At 36.8% G+C, this 23,626-nt stretch overlaps 2 protein-coding genes and 1 long non-coding RNA gene across 4 annotated transcripts; 2 read left to right on the top strand and 1 right to left on the bottom strand.

The window, feature by feature from the left end:
- The first annotated feature begins 2,397 nt into the window (after positions 1 to 2,397).
- On the top strand, positions 2,398 to 3,937 carry LOC309505983 (uncharacterized protein). The gene is made up of 4 exons (XM_082179487.1): positions 2,398 to 2,776; positions 3,090 to 3,305; positions 3,392 to 3,486; positions 3,816 to 3,937. Exons 1-2 carry the CDS (start codon positions 2,446 to 2,448, stop codon positions 3,182 to 3,184), a joined length of 426 nt encoding a protein of 141 aa, XP_082035613.1. The 5' UTR covers positions 2,398 to 2,445; the 3' UTR covers positions 3,185 to 3,305; positions 3,392 to 3,486; positions 3,816 to 3,937.
- A 1,467-nt stretch (positions 3,938 to 5,404) lies between these two features.
- Positions 5,405 to 15,522, bottom strand: nars2 (asparaginyl-tRNA synthetase 2, mitochondrial). Of its 2 annotated transcripts, none has more exons than XM_082181204.1 (14): positions 15,140 to 15,522; positions 14,085 to 14,194; positions 13,576 to 13,696; positions 13,325 to 13,465; positions 11,721 to 11,801; positions 11,455 to 11,558; positions 11,225 to 11,357; positions 8,262 to 8,360; positions 8,111 to 8,148; positions 7,810 to 7,876; positions 7,084 to 7,221; positions 6,725 to 6,822; positions 6,035 to 6,061; positions 5,405 to 5,573 (listed from the first exon to the last, which is right to left on the bottom strand). In XM_082181204.1, exons 1-14 carry the CDS (start codon positions 15,308 to 15,310, stop codon positions 5,429 to 5,431), a joined length of 1,473 nt encoding a protein of 490 aa, XP_082037330.1. In that variant the 5' UTR covers positions 15,311 to 15,522; the 3' UTR covers positions 5,405 to 5,428. The 2 variants fall into 2 exon arrangements, with proteins under 2 accessions (XP_082037330.1, XP_082037331.1); XM_082181205.1 differs by having other exon boundaries at positions 14,114 to 14,194; positions 15,140 to 15,279.
- On the top strand, positions 8,367 to 9,630 carry LOC309507143. The gene is made up of 2 exons (XR_014209041.1): positions 8,367 to 8,740; positions 8,775 to 9,630. It is a non-coding gene; the product is annotated as an uncharacterized lncRNA (long non-coding RNA).
- Positions 15,523 to 23,626: the final 8,104 nt, after the last annotated feature.

Genomic DNA, 23,626 nt, shown 5'->3' with positions numbered 1-23,626 from the left:
CCTTAAGATCGCCATTAAGTTCCCCTTATAGGGCGTTGCAGAAAATAACACTTAAATGGATTAGTTCTCCCAAAGAATGTTTTTTATTTATTATTATACTCACACTCATGTCGTTTCAATCCCAATACTTTCTTTGATCTTCGAAACGCAGATTAAGATTTTTCTTTTAAAATAAAATCTGAGAGATTTCTGTCCCTTCATTGACAGTCCACGCAACAACCATTTTGTCACTTTAAATAGTTCATAAAGCTAATATGAATTTGTTTAGTTCAAATTTTCTAACGAGACTCGATTGCTTTATAGGCTATGATCAGCAGGTTGAATTTAGGCTTTTATTCGCATATAAATATTGATCAGGGAACATAAACAGAAGCTCGACGGAACCTGCTTGACACACAAGACCCAATAAACCCTCATTCACTCACTATTCCCTACATTACTCCACTGCACTAATATCCACTTGAAGGAGAAAGAGTGTATGAAAAAACGAGTGAGTGAATTTGGACACTGAGTGGTCCAGAAGTTGCTTCTTTTAGTTTGAGCTCACTGTTTAATAATCATTTGAAACTTAGGCCCCGTTTACACGATGGGAAAACGCAGATATTTCCCTGCGTTTTGGCCTGTCATTTACACGAAAACGCCGTTTTTATCCCAGAAAACGATTATTTCTAAAAACTCCGGCCAAAGTGGAGATTTCTGAAAACGCCGGTTATGTGTTGCCGTGTCAACTGGGAGAAACGGGGTTTTAGGTTCTCAAACGTCACATTATGCGCCAGAAAATGCTTACGTCATGTGAGCGCCCTATGTTTAGAGTTTGTTCCATACTGTCTATGAGTTTGTTTGGCTACTATTTTATCATGGATGCTGTTAAAGTGGTACTCATTTTTACTTTTGTGAAAACGCTTTTGGCCTGTTTGCATTTGCTTCGCTGTCTGTCCACACGAACGAACCTCGCGCCATGTCTATTGTTTTGAAAGGAACAGGAAGTCGCTCGTGCTATTCGTCGTTGTCGATTTTGAGGATTCTGATTGGCTTGCATGGCTTTATCCTTCTCCTTACACTGCCGCCCCTTTGTATTTATGCGGGTTGATGTAAACGACAACTTTTTTTGAAAACGATGTTGTGTGCACGATGTTATTTTTGAAAACGGAGGGGGAGAAATATTCGTTTCTCTAAATACCCGGCTATGTGTAAATGTGGCCTTAACAAACTGGCAGCTCCAGTAGTAAGATGAAAATATTTATATTGAACCCTGTCATGAAAACTAGCATGTATAAACCTTAATGAAACAATTTAATAATTAAAAAGTTTTAGGCTACTAACTTTACCGAGAGTAGCCTATTAATTCTTTTGAGAAACGCACCACCTAGTGGACAGATGTATGTAAGACTACAGGCGATTTTGTGTTTTATGACAAACCTGTATGTAATTGTAGCCTACTAATTATGCATTTATATTATATAAATATGGAGAAAGTTGTCAGAAAGAGAACATGCATTTAGACAGCCTAGACCTCTGGCACCTTTTGCTTTATTGGAAATATATATATTATTTGGTATAAATATGGCCATATATATTTTTGTTTGTTTAAAACTGACTCCTAAATTGACTTTAGATTCATAAATGTATCCATTAGAAATATTCATAGCAGATGAGTAGAAATGCGTGTAGTCAACATTTAATTAAGGAATGCAAAAATAAAAAATACGGCTGACACTGTACATTCTGTGACTGAGATCCCACCCTCTATGGGCGGGTTGAAAACATGCGGGACATCCCCTACTACTGGCTGTAGTCTTTAGCCCCTGGTCAAAAAATCCTCCGATGACGCAAAATGACGATTTTCGGAGGATTTTTCCCAGACAAAAAATACATAAAATCTCTCGTCTCATGGGGATATGAGGGTGGAAAGCACGGTAATTCGAAAATACTTCAAGTTTTCTACTAATACAAAGCTTAATGCTAAATCCTGAAGTATCCCTTTAACAAAGTTCGGGAGGAGCACGTTCAGATAATTAAAAGGTGAAGAGCACTGAGCAATCAATGGTAAGAGATATGTATACATTCAGCAGTCTCACCTCAATCCATTGACAGTTTAGTAGCATCCCTCCACCACCCCTTCTCCACACTTCTAGTCCTAACCACTTACATACAGGGGGAGTACTCTGGGTTCGGGCCGAACTCCGAGCTTGGAGCCCTCCCCCCGGACAGCACGCCAAATACGCATTAAACTTTACCCCCTCTGTATGTAAGTGTGAACTCGTGAAATAATATTACACATTGTTCTGATGTTGTTGTTTATAATTCCTCAGCTACATGAACTAGATATGTCGTAACAGTGACTTTAAGTGTAAGACTTAAAGCCATGTAACTTTCCACACTTTACTCATTTACTGAGTTTGTAGCTGCTTTAGTGTGATTGATACACAACAATGATTCATCATCATGGGACACAGAAGTTCACGAGTACAACCGTTGACGGATAGCGAGCAGGTTCACAACCTCCATCACCGTGACCACAAACCCTCAAACCCCAGCAGCAGCAGCAGCAGCAGCACAGCGGAGAAACATATTCCTCATCGGCCTGACGAGAAGAAGCCTGAGGGAGAGGGAGACCAGCTTCCCATCTCTCTTCTGAAGAGGAAGAAAAAGAAAGTGGGATTCTTTAAGAGTCTCTCTTTCAGACGGAAGAAAGAATCAACCAAAAACAAGAGCTCAGATCAGGGTGAGATGATGAAGGATCAAGAGATGGAAACATCCAGGAGAGGTACTGACGGTAAATGACAAACATGTTAGAGGATATATTTTTAATATCCTACATGATATTAGTCACTTCATATGTTACACCTAAATGAGTAACGGGAATGTTTCTGCCCCTATAGGATGGTTTTAAACAGACTTTTTAACTTCCCCTCTATTATAAATAATTCAAAAGTATAAAAATCCATAAAATTATACTTTGGACTTAAAAATCAATTTTCCAATTAGTAATTTACCTTAATATCAAAGCTGTTCCCAATAATCAGTATTTTCTTTTACCAGTTAATGGACTGCTAGCTTACTTCTTGTGCTGATATTCTCCTCTTTAGATCAAAAGTCTCTACAGTCCATCTCTAGATCTGTAGAGGTCATTGATCTCAAGGAACCTCCTGTCGATGATCCTGAAGTCCTTCCTGCTGCTTAGCCTCTGGTGCAAGAAGAGCTTCAAACTCAAGTCCACGACGCTCCAGTCCGTCTGACAGCAGGTGAAACGTCTCCTCTGACGATACATCTGCACCGTAACCAAGTGAACATGAGACCTGAGGGTGAGTTTCTGCCACAGTCCCCAACAATAATCTCACAATATCTGCAAAGCACCACTAAACATCGTCTTTTTCTCTTCATATAACAGACAACATTTGCTGCCGATATGCAATTGGCCGTAAGCTGGGGCAAGGTGGATTTGGTGCCGTCTATGAAGGCACTCGTTTGGCGGATGGCCAGAAGGTTTGACTTTTTTTCTCTTTACTTACCACTTCTAGTTTAGAAAATTGTTTTTGATCTGCATTATTTCTCATCCTTTGATATCTCACTTTATATCCTATGAAAGCCATCTTACTGTATCATATATTCAGTATTTAGGGCTCTTCTTGACCTGTCAGGATTTCAATTCTTGCTTGGAATTTATGATATGATCTCTATACAAATTAATTGCTTCTTTTATTATTTCTAAAAACTCTTGTCAATCAGTTAACTCAACACTCGTATCCTAATGGATGCTGAGAAGACATGCTGTGGTAGAGACTTACACATCAGACAAACTTTCTTTCCTCCAGGCACAGTTTTGTACTGCCCTCAGTTTTTGTACAGAATGAAGGGTGAGTTTCATGGAAAGCCGGCGACGGTCTGGTCTCTGGGGATCCTCTTGTTCCGAATGCTGTGTGGAATCTTTCCAGATAGTTTCAACTTCTACAGGATCAATATGAACACCTGGTACAAACCTGGCTTGACAGAAGGTGATTTGTTTATTACTTCAAGTACAATTCTAATGCAAAACTTCATAGGCTTTATAGGAGATGGCTGTATAGATAATGCAGGAATTTGTCCTGGGTGTCTGACCTGAAGATCTCACAGCTTAGAAGAATGAAAGTAGAGCGGATGTAAAGTTTGTGGTAATAATCAGATGTCTTTATCACAGAATGCTGTGATTTGATCTGCTCTCTTCTGCAGCAGAAGCCAGAGTGTCAGCTTGATCTGGGCAGGATTGTTCAGCACAAATGGTTTTAGGTACTGAGCCATGAGCCAAAAACTAGATGTATTTAGAAAATCTCACTGTTCTAAGTGTAATGAATTTAGCACCCTTATTTCTGTTTTTCATTCCAGGTGTAAAACCGGTCACAGCCACTCCAGAAGAGTCATCTGTTCAGAAGGTCTCTTTCCGTTTGATGAAAAAATCCACCAAAAACAAGAGCTCAGGATGAGATGAAGGACCTGAGACGAAAACATCCAGGAGAAGTACCAACGGTAAATGACAACCATGTTATGAGAATATTGAACATGTAGTTTCCTGGAAATCTTTACACGAAAAAGTCACTTCATAATTTACACCTGGAAACTGGATCTTTTCTCACCTGTTCTAAGAGTAATGAATTTATGCAATACAGCTAATTTGTGTTTCATTTGTTCCAGGTGTAAGACCATCACTCCAGAAAAGTGTCTTCTGTTCAGTTGTGTGTCCGGCGGACTGAATCGACTGTTCTCTCCATCATCCGCTTTAGCCTCTTGCATCTTGGCTTGAAGAAGCAACATTAGTTGCTTTCAGAAGGATGTGAAAATAAATAAACATCCTTTTGTAAATAATTTGAGAGCTTAGTTCATCTGAACAGCTGCAGAGGTTCCTGTCAGAGCTTCTCTTAAATGAGAGACTCTGATATACTTGTCCTGTTGTTGTGCATGTCTGTGCTGATTAGAACCAGTTTGATTATCAATAAATGTCGAATCTTGATGAAGAGTGCTAAAATATTAGCTGACCACAGGAGGAAAATACCTATTAAAGGAGGAAGCAAATTGCCTGCCTGTATCACATGACTGATTGTTGCATTTGTCAGTATTGAGCCTCCCCTCTTGATGAAGAAAGGACTCATGATTTGAGTGCTGTGTTGTTGCAGTGAGGCAAATCTGGTCAGGGCAGCACTTCATAATAACTCATATCATTAACTCTCTTTTATTTATTTTTGTTTTATTATTTTATTATTTTCTTTATATATTTATGTTTGTGTATGTATTTGTTTTTTATGTGTCATTTATTTTACACTGGTCAGGAAAAAAAAAAAGATTGTCAATATTGGCAAACATGAAAAGTAAAAAAAAACATTCATTTAACCTCAGAAATGAAATAAAAAAATGAAAAAAAGACAAAAGCACATTCAATCATTTTTTTCCTTTTATTTCAAAGCAGGCAGGAGTGTGAGAACCTTGCAAATGGAATCACATCTTTGATATTGTGGAGTCCCAGAATGCACAGCAGGTACCTCTCAAAGCCCATCCCGAAACCACCATGTGGGACAGAGCCAAACTCTCTCAGCTGCAGATACCTTTCAATCACAAAGATGCTCTCTCAGAGGGCGATTACACGACAACGTTTTCAACTAAAAACTTTATATGTGTTTTGACAGCTCTTTTACACAACAACAGTGTTTTGGGGGTCTGAAAACGCAAACTTTTGAAAGCGGTTTTTAAAGTGTAAGATTTTGAAAACTACACCATTATCATCTAACATAAATTTGTGAAAACGGTGGCGTCATACGCATTACGTGTTCAGTCTATAGCCGCGTAAATTTACAAAGTGACATCGCCAACTACTGGCCTGGCAGCAGAATACAGCGTTTTTATTTGTTTTTGCAGAACCGCAGTGTTTTTGCAATGTTGTGGTCTGTACGTGAAAAACGCAAAGTGAAAACTTTTTCAGTTTTTAGTACATTGTTGTCGTGTAAAAATACCCTCAGTTTGGAATAAAAATATGGGTGAGATGCAAAAATTGATCTTCTGAACCTACCATTCATATGTGTCCTTCAATCCAGCCCTGTGATGAAAGAGAAAATATGCAGGAGATGAGAGTGAATAGAACTTAGTAATACATCTGTGAAAGTGTGCATCATCTGGAAAGCATCACTTTCTGTTTTGGGTATTTGTGTACAAAATTGAAATAAAATCTCTTTAAAAAAACGACCATTTTTAACATACAGATAAACAGTGCTCATGTATGTTTCTGTCGATGGATACACATTCTGGATACACATGACTTTCCCAGGTTTTTCATGACCGTATGAACCATGCACATTTCAAATGTTTATGTGATTTTGTTCTCTTTCTTTTTGTTCTTGACAGCTCCACCACCTTACATCCACAACAATTACCATCTGAATAGGATAATAATAATAATAAACGTTTCTTGAGCAGCAAATCCGCATATTAGAATGATTTCTGAAGGATCATGTGACCATGAAGACTGGACAGTTATTTTAAATGGTTATAATATTTCACAATATTACATTTTTTATTGTATTTTTGATCAAATAAATGCAGGCTTATAGTGAGCAGAAAATACTTCTATCAAAAACATGAATAGATCTTACCAACCCCAAACTTTTGAACTATAGTGTATCAATGTCTTAAACATTTCAAAATATGTTATCTCTTATTACTTATATATCAATGCGAAGAGGAATTGTTTTCTAATTCTTACTGTGCAAGTCGTTGGCTCAGAACTTCTATTCTCTCCTCTCTCAGGGATCCACCGCACAGCTCCCCGACTCCAGGCACCAAGAGGTCTACGGCAGCTGCCTGTCCAAAACAATCATCAGGAATGATTGAATGAGCAGTGAGCGCATGGAGGTGAGGAAAAGAAAGAAGAAATAGGCCTCATGGACATGCTGAATTAAAAAAATAGCTACAACTCATAACATCTTTACCCCGTTTGATATTTAGCATTTACTCTATAGGCTTCAAACACATAAAATATATTCATATTTAACATTTTTACACATATGAAAAGTCTTTGAGTGAGTCTTTGAGAAAAGATTGATGGTAAGAGCTCATTCTTACAGTGTGCTTGGGCTGGTCCTGGTTGTCTCGGGCATAGAAAGGCTTTAGCTCGTAGGGATAGTTAATGACAAACACTGGGACGTTTCCACAATGTTTCACAAGGAACTTCTCATGTTCTGTATGAAGATCATCGCCCCACTAATGTAACGCATATGTCAAAGACAAAGACAGAATAGATAGTCTTAAAACATCTATATATAAAACATAAATATTCTCAAACTGAATTATACACTACCACTGAAAAGTTTGGGTTGGTAAGATTTCTTAACATTTATTAAGTCTCTTGTGCAAACCAATTTTATCAAAAAATAAGGTAAAAACAGTATTGTGAAATATTATTACAATTTAAAATAACTTTTCTATTTTAATCATTTTTTAAGATGGCAAAGCTTTCAGTTTTTAGTGTCACATGATCCTTCAGAAATCATTCTAATATGCTGATTTACTGCTCAGGAAACATTTCTTATTATTATCAACAGTTGTGCTGCTTCATATTTTTTGTGGAAACCGTGACACAGCATTTATTTGAAATAGAAATCATTTGCAAAAATGATACTGTAACTTTTAATCAATTAAATGCATCCTTTCTGAATAAAAGTATTCATTTCTTATGGACCCCCAAACTTTTGAATGATAATGCACATTATTTTACTTCATGCATTTCATATATAGTGCATCTCTATGTATAGTAACTATTTTAAACACAAACATATGTAATTTACTTGCCTCGGTACTGAATGTAAAGTTCTGTGAACTGCTCTTCAGAATGTCTATCGCCTCAGTGTAAGAAATGCTGTAGAAAGCAAATACAAGTCGATTTTAAAGAGAGCGGTAAAAATGTATAGTTCACAGAGCTCACGGTTACACATAATTAAAAAAATTACAAATAATTCAGTCATTATTTTCAAGATAATTCTTACTTGTAACAGCTTGTATTCAGCCTAATCCCAAGCTCAAGGCCTATTTTAAAAAGTAAAAAGAACTTAAAAATCGGGAAAAGCCGACTGAACTGAAATATAATACATACACATCAAATTTTCTGTTCAACATGAGATCCACTTGGTCCTGAGGATGTTCAAAAGAGTTGAAAGAGTTTATTACAGCCATTATGGTGGAGAAACTCTCAATGCTCTTATTACAGCTCCTTGCATAAGAAACAATAGTATTGTTTGTTCTACCCTGTGTCCTGGTGCCATATATTTGTGGAATAACTCAACATCCTCAGCGCAATGGGACAGCACGTGCTCTGTGGTCGCCTTGAATAAATTCTCCATTACCTGGAAAATAAGAAACAGGCTTAAAAAAAGAATGCAGCTTCCAAACCAAATTAATCCTTTGACCCGTACGATCACACCGGTGTCATTAGAACGTTCAGTGCATCACGTGATCAATCTGACTAAATTCAAATCTGCGTTCGCTCTTTGCCTGGAGCTGAGCCAGAGACGGAAGCTCTCAGCGCTCATATAACACAACAGTGAACATTTCAACCTTAATGTTTATTTTATATATCTGACATTTAAATACAGATGAGTACTAGCAAAAAATATTTATAGTTTGTAAAACAAATTTACAAATTTTATTTCTTTTTGTTGCAATTATTCTGCTAAGGGACCGTTCGGTATTTATGGAATGGACCACCGGAGGAAAATAGGGGAGGGTCATCATGTCTTTTTATTCTTTGTTGATGGGAGGGTCATCCAACTTTTTTTAGTCTAGGCGAGGGTCACCCAACTTTTGTATTCATGAAAACAGCAACATTTCTAAGTGGCTTGTTTTGTGCATATTTTCCCATTACTAGCAGATGGGTCTGACCCAACAAAAATCCAGTTTGGCGCTGTTTGACAGTGCGTGCGCTTCGGGGCGTACACGCTCAGAAAAAGTGCATCATGTCAGAACAGAACGCCAATGAAATGTTTACCCGGCAAAGCTTTAAAGCACGAGCAAATAATGAGACTTTTGTGATTGTGAATAAGTGCAGTGTCCTGTGAGTGTAACTCTACCGCTGTATTAACATGTGATGTGAATGTACGTCGAGTTTTACAGTATTGGGACTGAGGCGCCAGAACTGCAGCTGATAGAATGTGCGCTGTAGCACCATACTACCATATTTTAGTTTCAATGCTTATTATGTTTCCACAACAATGTTAGTGAGTAAATCTACTGAAATGGCCAACTAACAGTGGAGTGTGATGTGTAAGATGAGAAAGCAGAGGTTAACGCCTGTTTCACACATACTGCTTGTGGAGTGCGTATGCGGTGCAGGAGCAGCACGCTATAGTGCTCACATATGCTGCGTTTGCAGTGCGTAACTGATCCGCGGCTGTACCACAAACACATACTCACTGTTTTTATTTCAAATACAGAAGTTATCAGCAACTTTTTATAAAAAAAAAAAAAAAAATTGTTAGCATTGCGATTCTCTTTATACACATATACACTCTTTAATAGGCGTATTCACGTTTAAACAATTTAAACAACGTATTATTCAATGCATAATTTCTATATAGGATTATATATTAAGTTGCTCAAGCAAGTGGTCAAATATTTTACCATGTACTTATATTAAAATCGCAAACATTTTAAATTAAAACTTAAAATTGACAAAAACAGCCGACTCTCATGCCTTTCCTTTTGCATTTAAATTTTAATACAATAAATACTGTATCTCACAAAGAACTTGTTTTTCCACCTCCACGGATGAGACGAGTGTTGTTCATTATGTCGCCTTGTTGAGGTAAATTATAGTTTCCCTTGCTTTACCCCGGTCTTAAAGTAAAAAGATGACTGTGAAAAATAGTAGTATTTAATTAAATACATTGACCTGAAAATGTAGTACTTTCACCATAAATGCGTTTAATTAAATAAAATGTAGTAATCTCACCATAAATGTATTTAATTAAATACCACTTTTTTCACAGTTATCTTTTTACTTTAAGACCGGGGTAAAGCAAGGGAAACTACAATTTACCTCAACAAGGCGACATAATGAACAACACTCGTCTCATTCGTGGAGGTGGAAAAACAAGTTCTTTGTGAGATACAAGATCTATTGTAGCCTGTTAAAATTTAAATGCAAAAGAAAAGGCATGAGGCTGTTTTTGTCAATTTTAAGTTTTAATTTAAAATGTTTGCGATTTTAATATAAGTACATGGTTAAATATTTGACCACTTGCCTGAGTAACTTAATATAAGTAGAATTAATGCATGGAATAATAGGCCTACGTTGTTTAAAAATTGTGTTTAAACGTGCATATGTCCATTAAAGAGTGTATATGTGTACAAAGAGAATCGCAATGCTGACAAAACTTTTTTTAAATAAAAGTTGCTGCATAACTTCTGGATTTGAAATAAAAATAGTGAGTATGTGTTTGCGGTACAGCCGCGGATCAGTTACGCACTGCAAACACAGCATATGTGAGCACTATAGCGTGCTGCTCCGTCACTGCATACGCACTGCAAACGGAGTCTGTGTGAAACGGGCGTTTCGTTTGTCATGGTTGTAAAAAAACAATGGCTATCTGACATCTTTGCCAAGCGCAAACTAGTACAGAAGTAATCAATAAATTATCTGGGAGGGTCATGCCTTTTTTCACAATCATTTTGGAGGGTCATAGAAAAATGTATTGCTGGTGAAGGGAGGGTCAAGTCTATTTTGACTATAGATCTCAAAACTCCTCCGGTAGCCCCTTAATTAAAAAACGAACAGTCCCTTATTGTACAAATAAAATACAAGAGCCATTGTCTACCATTGTAATAGATGTTTAAATCTACCAATGTCTTTAGGCCTATAATTACTATAGTAATTGTTATATATATATATATATATATATATATATATATCCGTAGTGATACAGTAGATGCCCCTTTCTAACATTTGAGCACCTGCACATCTCTGAAACTCTCTGCACATCCTTGTATACATTGGATTGACTTTAATCACTTTAATATGCAACAAGCACTAGAAAAATACAAGTATCAGATCAGGATATTATCGGCAGATACTCAATATTCAATGACTCGGATTGGATCGGGGGCACAAAAAAACACTTGATCAGGACATCCCTACTGTACACAGTCTCAAATCCATTTAAAGCATAATCATTTGCTTGACAGTGCATGTAATTCAATGAGCGTTTTCTACCTTCATCAGGTCGTCTAGTGACTCAGTGAAGGCAATCTCTGCCTCTACCATGTAAAACTCTGCCAAGTGTCTCCTGCTTTGAGAGTTCTCCGCTCTGAATGTAGGACCGAATGTGTACACTGCTGAAAAAGCCCTGCAACAGACAACCAGCAATCACAAAATAGTTTAGCATTCACCTTTAGCTAAAGGTTCTCATAAAGCTACAGAGTTTAAAGTGTTTTTGGCTTTACCCTGCCATCACCTCCAGGTGTAGCTGTCCTGAGACTGTTAGGTAAGCTGGCACTGAGAAGAAATGTGGGTTGGGGTCATCTGAGTCTTTTTTATCACCTGCAGGCTTTAGAGAACACACAGAATGATCATTTACTGTAGATTCAAAGAGGAATTATGTACCATGTTTTGAAACAATATCATTTTTCTTGTTGCTACATCTCACAGTCCACCCTTTAACTAAGCAATACATACTTAAATATATAAATGATCTAAATCTGAGATGCACCTCAACTTGGAAGAGTTCTCCAGCTCCCTCACAGTCATTTGAGGTGATTACTGGTGTGTGTATCTGCACAAAACCGTTCTCCTGTAACAATTAACACAATGAATCTACAAGAAAGGTGTTCACATACAAGCTGCGTGAGGATTACATTTTCACTCATTTGCAATGTATAAATTATACAGGATATAAATGTATATAGAATAAATTAAAGAATGATAATTAATTCTGTATGAAAATAAGGTCCCATTTGAAAACTTTAGTTAATGTTTAGTTAAATGTCCAGTAAGTGATTTCTGAGAAACACTGTTGATATTTGAAATCAACCCAAACAAACACACCCCTCCCTTCATTGCTCCGCCCCCAAAATGCACGAACACGCAATGCAAGAGTGGATGTCTCTTTATCATAGCTGAAGATGACATCCAAACGACAAGGAAGCACAAAAAATGAACATACAGCACACAAGAGTAAAAGCAAGAGTTGATTGTTAAACGTCAGCAGCTCCAGACAAATGACCCTCAAAACTGTCCTGTTACTACAGCTAACATTACAACAACAGCATATCTGTTTCTGTGAAACCGCAAAACCAATGTTACTCACGTATGGAGAAGAAACAACTCGACCTGTGCGTCTGTTTTCAGGTATTCCCGCTTCAGTCTCTCCAGCGCTGGAAAACTTTTCTAATATTAACACGGGTCCTAAAGCTCTTGCCTGATCATAACTCTTCTTTTTCCAGTGATATTCCTCTGACCTTTCCTCTTTTTTAATGTCTCTCAGCCATCTCCCTTTCTACAGTCTTTCTTTAAATCTCACTCTCTCTCTCTCTCCTCCCCCATCACGAGTGAACACGCCCCCTACTGCTCATTGGCTCACTCTCTCCTCCCCCATCATGAGTGGACATGCCCCCCTGCTGCTGATATGCTCACTCTCTCCTCCCCCATCATGAGTGGACACACCCCCTACTGCTGATTGGCTCACTCTCTCCTCCACCATCATGAATGGATACGCCCCCTACTGCTGATTGGCTCACTCTCTCCTCCCCACCATGAGTGGACACGCCCCCCCACTGCTGATTGGCTCACTCTCTCCTCCCCCATCAAGAGTGGACACACCCCCTACTGCTGATTGGCTCACTCTCTCCTCCCCCATCATGAGTGGATACGCCCCCTACTGCTGATTGGCTCACTCTCTCCTCCCCATCATGAGTGGACACACCCCCCTACTGCTGATTGGCTCACTCTCTCCTCCCCCATCATGAGTGGACACGCCCCCTGCTGCTGATTGGCTACAGGTGTGTCTTGCTGCCCAGTCCAATCCACTTTCAACAGCGTTTCTCCAAAAATCAATTACTGCACTTTTAACTGTCAATGAGCAATACATTTGTTACAGTAGAATGATTTCTGAAGGATCATGTGACACTGAAGACTGGACAATTCAGCTTTAATACCACAGGAATAAATTACATTTTAAAATATACTAAAATTGAAACCAGTTATAGTGTAATAGTAACAATATTTGCAATAATCAAATGCAGCTTTGGTGAGCATAAGCAAATCTTACTGACCCCAAACTTTTGAACGCTAGTGTGTTTAAAGTGACTTTAATACCCTGAAGAACGACTGGATAGCAGTTGTAGCCTCACTGCGTATCCTGAGCAGGGAGCTGAAGGCATTTGTTCGGCATCTGAGGTGAGGAAACTGCCTGGTGTACTCCAGAGAATGACGCTCCTTGATCTTGAAAGGAAAGTCCTAGAGCAGACATACACAGTCACTATAGCAAGTGTGACCCATTCATGACTTATATAAATCACATTTCATCAGTTTTATCTGACTGATTCAATTTAAATGTAAAGACTCACCACAGGATTGCATTCTCCAACCACTTCAATGCGCTGAGCTTTTAACTCCACATTCTGTTTCTTATTTGGGCTCTTCTCTAAGGTGCCAGTGATGTCAACAGCACAGCCAAACGTGAGGTCTCTTCACAAGAAGGGAGGATATATCAAGAATACACATCTACATTGGCCCAAAACAATGTTCTAATGCAAAATGCATGCAGTTTTGATTTTTAACCGCTAGAGGGCCAAAAGTTACGTTTAAATCGAAACTGTATTTATTGTTTAATACTTTAAAACCTAATTTTGTGAAATTTGTTTGAAAAGTATGCTTGTGCTTAAATGCAATTAAAATAAATGTCACTTGGATTGTTATTTTAATGCAATGACATTCATGCACATTTGTGTGGCTTAAGTGTCCAAATAACCTTTTGAAGTCGCTGTATATATCAAGACTTTCATGACATTTGAAATAGTAATTTATATTCATTCAGGAGTGTTAAATACACAACTGCACATGAACAGAATAGCACCTGGTATTCAGGTGTGAGCTGGCAACAACCTGTAGAGGTTGCAATGAACTTCCATCGTTCACATGTAAGAAGAGGTTGTCTTTCTGTGGCCTGATGGATCGAACCCAGCCCTGCAGGAACAGCATACATGTTCACATACAAAAAAATTATCACGTTTATTCAACTCTGGGCACTTTCTGCCCTGTGGACTTATTTTACAATCTACTTGTCCATTAACAATCTATAAAAGTGTATACCAGTGTTAAAATTCATATTTTGAATTAGTTTTCATTTTAGTTAAAGTTTTAGTAACTTTGTGGGTTTTATTTTTTTCATAAAAAAAAATAAAGATGTCTATATCATTTTTTTATTTCAATTTTTGTTATTTTAGAGCATCAAACAGATCCAATTAAGAAATGCTGCATTGTTAACTAGGTGCAATACGTTTCTTTTATTTAAATGTATAGGTTTTAGTTTTAGTTAACTATATTTATGCATATGCCATCAACTTTCTACCACATCTCAAAAAAATTTTTTTCTGTAGATATAATTTGTTGTGGGGTAAATGACATTATAAAATGTTTTGGAGTAAAAATCTTACTCTGTCTTGTTAGTATGTATTCTAGATATACACACACATAATATTTTACATTTTTGCATAATTGTACAGTTTGTTTGGAAATAATAGAATATTATGTTCACAATAATATTGACCTTTTATCTAATATTTAATCTCTGCTCTTCACTGATCCTTCTCTCTTTGGTAAACAAGAAGTACACTAACTTTTAAATAATAATAAATAAATAAAAATACTTTATTAGGACCAAATTGATTTTAGTAATGAAACAGACTGAAGGAACAGCCATTCACACAATAAATATCGAAATGGATTTACTCTGTAGGCTATGTGCATGCATATGAAATAATTAATAATATTGTAATAATAAAAAGTAAAGTCAGGGTCTATTACAATAAAATCGATACATAATATTCAAAATAACGAAAATAAATGAGAGGATGGTAAAAAATGTTTCAAAGATAATGAAACACCTTAATAATTTCGGGTTCCTCTCACCTGTATTCTAACATGTGATCCTGTCTCTTTGCTTGCGAGCGCATCGGATACTCTCGTTTTCTCGGACAACATGCGACTGCAGTGCCGTTGAAGGAACTTTGAGCTAACGTTACATCTGCAGAATAATGATGTGGTGAGAGCAGGAATCCGCGGTAATGTGAGCGACAGCATGTCACATGAGCGAGAGATTCAACACAGCTTGATGTTCTCTGCCTCTTCCGCTTTGAATAATAGTGCAGTTCACGTCCTGTAAATGGGATATGATGTTATTTTAGTTTATGTGTGGTGATTAAACTCATGCACTTCTACAACAGCTCGATTGGTTAGTCTCGTCGGTCTCTGTTTTGACATTCACTGCTCTCCATGCGCTTCCTGAAATCGATTCGACGTCATGAGGAACGAAACATGTACGTAGAATCCCATTGGTTGAACTCTGACATGCGCAGTGAAGTGTCCGAATCATTTTCACGAATAAGAACCTGTTCAAAAAATATTTCGCAAGAAAAAGAAAAAAAAAGCTTTACTGGCTTGTTTTGTTACATGAATTACATATTACGTTCCAGTAACGCCACATATGGCTGTTTATTAAGGTTTTAATAATACAGTGATTATTGTCCTAGGAATGTCGCGACTGACAAAACAAAAATCATGAATTTCAGAAGGTAACAGAAGCTCATTCATACATACTTTATAGCAACATGTTTAGCAGGAATTACAATTTAAAATTAATTACAATTTAAATACCCCAGCACACATAAAGACCCGTTCACACCCGTTATCGTTCTTGCTTGCAGTGAATGGGCCTTAAGTCATACAATAACAATCTTTTAAAGACTTTTGTAAAGGTCAGTGCAACTGTGATGTAGGCTTCTAAATAGGCATCATCAGGTACTTTAGGGGATTATCCGAGATTATCCAAGTTCACACTAGCTGGCTGGGAATTCTTTTCAAGACAGCACATTTACTTGTAAGATTAATTGCAAATGTTAAAAGTCTGCACACTTAAAAATAATTCTGTAGTGAATATAATTTTCCAGGTATGCTTGATGTCTTTCAAATCCTTATCCAGTAATCATAAAATACTGGAATGGTCATGGCAATTTATTGATCATAACAAAACAAAAAAAAAGCAAACAAACATGCATCATAAACCATTCCATGTAAATTAGCGATAAATTATACAAATCACTAGGGTTAAACTGAGGTTCACTCCGGTTTTATTAAATCTATTTTGAATGTATTTATTTATTTTAAATCATTATACGGCACTTAAAACATTCGTGTGTAGTAGACATGACTGTAAATTCACACTCACACGAAACCATTTCAATTCCACACGATGGCGCTGTAACTCCATCAGCCCGCTATGCAGGGAATTACAAGAGCAGCCATTCACAAGACAAATCTATTTAATTACTTATTTATTAGCTCAGCATCTTCAGCAGTGAATTATTAATGCGTGTTTAGCGTCTCTGAGGACTGCATCTCACCAAAGGCAATGCTAATGTTATTTTTACAACATGTTATATAATTGTATTTATCTGAGCCTTTGTTTGCTTTTTGGTGCTATTCAATTTGACAGAGATTTGATGAATCTGTGATGCATTAGCTAAAGTTTAACCAGCAGAAAAGGATTGTGTGACTGTCAGCTGTTCGTTCCTTTCAGCAACAGGCCTGTTTATTTCAAATTCCAACATCTAGGTAATATTATCTATGTATTTATTGTATGCAAATGATAAAGAGAGAAATTGTGTAGTCAAGTTCAGGGCATCATTATTTCTCTGTTTCTTGGCCTGAATCAATATGTGATTAACCAACACAAACATGGATCTTGTTTTAAAAGCTGGGAGCTCAGCAGTGTCCTCGCCTCTCTCCTGACTGACTCTACAAGCTGTATTGACCCTTAATTCAAGCGGCTTATCATCAATTCCTGCGGAGCTCACGATATGCATATGCACCGTAAGCAGCATTGATTTCACGTCACGCTGTTCGTTTACTTCTGATGTAGCCAAAATGGTGATGTCATCCAAGGGAAAGACTTCAGATGCCTCTCGCCCCAAACCTGACTGATCAAAACAGGTCCTGCTGTGCTGAGAGAAGCCTTTGTAACCTCAGCGTTTGATGATGTTCTGTTGTCCACTGCACTGACACCGCCTGAGTCTGAGAGTTTTGTCCTTAAGCACCAAAAAATGTGAGTAAGAAAAGAGTAAGAAGAAAAAGGAATGAGTTTTGAATGTAGTGATAACATAATCAATGATTAAACTGCAGTTTTGTTAGCTTTGAGACCATGCAGACTGGTGCATAGATATATACACTAGATGTCGCCTTAAAGACATTCGTTCCAATGAACTGCCGTAGACAAGGCGACATCTAGTGTGTATATATCTATGCACCAGTCTGCGTACACGTCAGATCAGATCACTCGGACATGGCTGTGTATAAGTGGTAAAAACGAAATACTGTTCGTTTTCTCACACAAACCGCTCGTTTCGTGTCTTAGGCCATCAATGTGTACTTACGATGGGGAATTGTTTAATTTGGACGACGGGGAATTGTTTTAATTTGGACTCTGTGCTTGTGTTTTGAGATAGTGACCATAGACCTGCATTATATGACTGACAGACAAGAACGGTTTGACCTAAAAATATCAAAATTGAAACTACTGCGGAAAAAAAGACACCTACATCTTGGATGCCCTTGAGGTAAGCTAAAACATACCAAAAATTAATTTCAAAGTGAACTATCCCTTTAATTTGAATAATTACTAAACGACTGCTAAAAAAGTATGTTCTAAATAGTATGAATCTGTGTAATAATGTAATCTGGACAGACTACATGTTGTCATGATCATGTGACCTACCAGGGTCACTTCACTGCCATTCACAAATCCTCTCCCGTGGCCTCATGGGATAGTAAAGTGACCATCTTTACAATCTCACCGGAAGTATGTCATCTGGGTACTTTTTGCCTATTCTTTTATGAGTACTGTGAATTCAGACATACTTATTTTGTCACACACTGTTATCGCCAACTATATAGTAGGGAAGTATGTGATTTCAGATGCAGTCCATGTATATGAGCTTCCCAACTTTTTTGCCTGTCAATTTAATTTTTTTTTAATCCCCACAACCACATAAAATGTCTTAAGTAGGCTACCCCTTCACTGACACCCAACCAGAAATGTGTTTCTCTTAATATTAAATTGGATATGTTCACCATTATCATTAGAATGATCAAATGCCATTATTACAATGACCATTGATTACAAAATAATCATTATTACAAAAGCCATTGATACTGTGGATACAAAAGTTGTATCTGTTAAGTAAGGGATAATGTAGAGCTTCGCGTAGCTTCCCGCTTCGCGTCGGGGTCCTGATCAGCCTGTCGGGGTTGTATTCGCTATAACAACCGCCTCGCCCTACATTATCCCGCTTATTACATGGCTACCTACCAAATAAATAAATAATTTGACACAAAATATTGATTTAAAAAGGAGTTTATTGATTTAAAAACGATTGTATTGCTTCCGCTAAAGAAAATAGTCCGTTCCGTCTCTACGGTTAGAATCCTGCGTCCATAGCAACGCTCTGTTTTTCATGGCAACGGTGTGTTATCCTAGCAGCGGTGTGTTATCAATAAATAACAGACCGCATTCTACATTAGAATTCAACCAAGCCATGTAATAATATTATTTAATGGATCTCAGCTAACAGTTGTATTATTATTAACTAATGTTAACATACAGTAGATTAATAAATACTATGACAAATGAATTGCTCATTGTTCATTCCTTAGTTAAAGTTGTAACACTTTATCCTGATAGTCCACTATTCTACGGACTATATAGGTAACTATGAAACTGCATGTCAACTAACTCTCATTAGAGTATTAGTAGACTGTCTGCTTAATATCTGCTTTACATGTGATGATCCTCCAACAGACATTCTCCTTTGCAACTACATGTCAACTTATTCTAATAATCTTAACCTAGCAGACATATTCATGGATTTCATCCGGTCCCTTTCCACAGGTGTATTAATCAAGCACAATGCAGTCTGCATTCATAATCTAGGTGCTTGATTTTATACACCTGTGGAAAGGGACCTGATGAAAACCATGAATACTCAACTACTGAGTTAGTTGACATAGTCAAATAGTCATTCTAATAATAATACCCAATAATGATTTATTCTTTTGACAAACATAATTTTCTTTAACTGCAATTTCTGTTTGAAAGCAAATACTAAATCTTTCCAGGCTGAATTCAGAAGAATAGTGCACTTACTCTTTCTAAACCAGATAAAGCTATATTATATTAAAATGATACTAAAATTGTATAAAACTAAACTTTAAGTTCATTAGTATAGTATATTAGTATAAGTATATTAGTTTAAGGTAATTGTGACTTTTTTAAATGTCAACTCTGGAATATTACAACGAAATCTGAAGGATCACGTGACACTGAAGACTAATGGCTGATGAAAATTCAGCTTTGATCACGGGAATAAATTATATTTTAAAGTATATTCAAATAGAAAACCCATTATTTTAAATAGTAATAATATTTCACAATATCTTATTTCTATATAGAAATATTTCTATATTTTTTATCAAATAAAGGCAGGCTTGATGAGCATACAAGACTTCTTTCAAAGACATTACAAATAGGAATGTTTCTATATTAGATTAAATTAATCAAAAAAAAAAGAAAAAAAGATGATGATATCTCAGATGCATTTTAATGCAAATTAACTGAGATCTGACTTGGTTCTGAAGGAAGTTTTTGTAAAATGGTATAAAAAAAAAAAGAATCCTGAGACAGAAACGAAAGGAAAGAATAACAAAGGCAGCAGAACAGTGTGAGCGCTCTATTGATCTTATGGAATTGTCACTGCTTAATGTTTCATGAGCTTAACTGGACAAATCCTTCAGGAGCGGCCCAATATCTTTACAGCAGCACCTTAACTCCAACATATCAATTTGTCCCTTTTGTTTGCGAGAAGCTGATAAGGGAAATTGGGACTTCAATTTGCCGATTACACTGCTTTCTCTCTGCTGCGTCTTGCTCTTTTTCCTGTCAGCTTTTCATCATCGGAAATAGCTGGATCGAGCTCACATTATCCTGTGTTTTAACCCACAGCATTTGAAACATCTTTTACATGAAAGAGTGTTAAAATTCATATACTCAGCTTGTTATTCAAAATATCATGGGATGAATGTTTAGAGTGTGGACAGGGTTTGTTCCATGATGCATATTACTGATGCATATCATCTAACCATAAAACATCTTCCCACGTAACTTGGTCATTATTATGCAAAATCCACTTATGCTTTCACATGGATCTCTTTGAGAACTGGCTTCTTTTGTGCCGCCCTCCCAAACAGGTCAGTGTTATGCAGAGCTCCTGATATGGTTGACTGATGCACCTTTACTCCATTCTCTGGAGACCCTGAAGAGTGACCTTTGACCTTTCACAAGTCTCGTTTGAGATCTTTTTTTTTTTGTGGAAGTTCTAGTACTTTCTTTCAAATGTTCTTCAGTTCTCGTTTTCACAGTTTTCCTGCAGGTTACACCCTTTATAATGACCTCAAAACTTAGTTTTTTTATATCATACTGTGATGGTTATTTTAATAACTCACAAATAGAGGTCAAATGTAAGGCAACTGTACCCTCATTAAGGCAATTTTTCATCTGTGCGAAAGCAGTCCTTCTGCAAGACAGAGACAAAATACTTTCACAAACAGCAAATGGTAGGGGTTCAAAAGTCCATAATGAAATTTAGTACAAAAGTTTTAGTAAAAAAATTAAATAAACAAAGCAACATTATTGTGTAAATTGAATGAGATTTTCAGATTTCTAGGTCACTATTGAAATGTAAATTAGTGATAGATGTTTTTACCGAAGGTCTGGTGTTCATGGTTCCACTGAAGCACAAGATGCTCTTTGAAACGTTCTCAAATTATTTCTGGAGAACACGATCATCAATGGATTGTTATGCTGGAAATAATGAGAGAAAAAAAAAAAACTGTACAAAATTAAATAAATGCAAAATAGTATTCAATTTTCTGAAGTGGACTGAAATGGAAAATTATTTGAATGTGACGCTGATTTATGTTCTAACTAAAATTATACGGTGGGGTTAAAACTGTATAATTTTGTGAATGTTTTTCAAGCATTAATCAATGCCACATTTAATTAATTTAGCATCGCCTTATTTCGAAATAAAAATTTCACAGAGAACTATGTTTTCGTCCAGGATTTGTAGTTCAGTAATTGGCTCTGTAGCAAGTCACAGTATATAAAATACTCTTTTTATTACTAACAAATGTAAGTTGTGAGGCTTTAAAGATTTACTGAAGTGGCTTGATGAATATACAGTATTTTCTTTCCTGCATTTCCTATTGAAACAGCCATTGTTAAAAAGAAGTCCACTTAATTGTATTGAATTTTCACTTGTAATGTAGGCCACTTCAAATCTTAAAAAAACTGTACTTGCAGTCAGAGTGCAGTTTTCATAATATTAATTCAATCAAATGCCTTAAGTGTTCTTAAAGTGTTAGGGTACGATATACAAATGCGATAGGCTTTCTTTTTTTTTTTAACTAACTTAAATTGAATGTATTATTTAATGAAAATCCTGACCGTAAGTCTCTAACTCACTCTGACTCACCCAGAAAAACACACAAGTTGTGAGGAAATCAAGACTAAGAAAGTGCCATGAAATACAACGCTCTGGAAATCCCCCAAAAGTATCCGTGTACTTTCTTCACAGAGTTGAATATCTCCAGACCGGAACTCCGGTTGTTAGATGACAGTTGACAGATGTGAACGCGATAACTTCTTATTTCGACAAACACAACGGACCCAGATAGCACATGTACGTCTGTAAGATGTCTGCTAAAGATCTGGAGATCTAGAAAACATCTGCTTTGTAAATACATCTGATAAACATCTTAGAAAGAGCAGTTTTTACATACATTCTAAACCATAAACATCTTACAGACATATTCTAGATGTCTATATGACATCTGACGGGAGACGTCTCAGAGATGTATTGCAGATGAGCAAACACTCTAAAAAAATACATCTTGCAGATGTAAACGCAGACATCAAATAGACGTATCTGAGATGGATTCCCAGAAAGCACATGTACGTCTGCAAGATGTCTGTTAAAGATCACTTTATCTGGAAAGCATCTGCTGTTTACTAACATCTGATAGACATCTTTAAGATGTCAGTTTAACATACATTATAAATCATTACATCTTAAAGACATTTTCTTTACGTCTATTTGACATCTGACAGGAAACGTCCTATAGACGCACTGCAGATGAGCAAACACTCTAAAAAATACATCTTCCGGATGTAAAAACGCACATCAAATAGACGTCTCCGTGATGTACGTGTGCTATCTGGGTTGTATTTCATGTCATGCTTTTCGTCATGCAGCCGTGCACAGAAGACCAACGGCCAAGGTCAGGATTTTCTTTAAATAATACATTAAACTTTGGTTTATTTTTCTTCAATCCCTATCGTATACCCCCAGAACAATTGGAATATACGACACGTGTAGCATCGGACCATTCTGTGATACTTTTGCATCTTTTTTAAAAAGCTTGATGCTGGACGCTAGTCACTTCACATATTATTTGGGTGACCTATACTTTTATGTCAAGGTCGTGAGCCTGTATTCATCCAGTGGAGAGACTGGCTAAAATTTGCATTTTGATTGGGAAAAACTATATCCTGAAAAGCCAAAGTTGTTCTTAACATTTCAGAGGAGTTCAAGATAACATATGCGTCTGCTGCTGCCAGCCCTTCACAGAGAGTAAAGAACAGATTGTTGCTGCTGTCGATTTGCTTAAAGCACAGCACTGTGGCATTGCTCTTATTTACAGCAGCATCATGCTCATAAAGCAGGCCATATGCCCTCGTGTTAGACTGGGAAAAATATGCCGTACATAACTCTCTGTGAGCTTTTGGCAGAGAGAAGCTTGAACAAGGTCCTAAGGTGAAGGAAAAAGACAACGCCTTTAGAAACAAAGCCTCCGAGATAACAAGGTCACAACAATAACGTCAAAGCAATTAGAATATTATAAATGATGCAAGCACTATTCATTTCTCTAAGGATAAAACTTTGTTGATAAGGGGAAAAATATTGCAGATTTCAGGAGGGGCTGAGATGTACGCCTATGGAAGCTTGTTTCCGCCACAAAATAAATACATAAAAAAGGTAATTGCTACTTTTTATCTCACAATTCTGATGTTTACTCACAACATCTCATGATTCTGACTTTTTTTCTCAGAACTGTGAGATATAAACTCGCAATTGTGAGTTATAAAATTCTAATTGTGGTAAACAAGTGCGAGAATAAAGTAATAATTGTGCGTTTATATATATAAAAGTCATTGTGAGATAAAATGTCACAATTTCCTTTTTTATTTTTTTATTCCGTGGCAAAAACAAGCTTCCATACAGACAA

Source organism: Leuciscus leuciscus (assembly GCF_965113295.1).
Source record: "Leuciscus leuciscus genome assembly, chromosome: 9".
Classification (NCBI taxonomy): domain Eukaryota; kingdom Metazoa; phylum Chordata; class Actinopteri; order Cypriniformes; family Leuciscidae; genus Leuciscus; species Leuciscus leuciscus.
The sequence above is the reverse complement of the archived record's forward strand: the minus strand, read 5'-3'. Positions and strand labels throughout refer to the sequence as shown.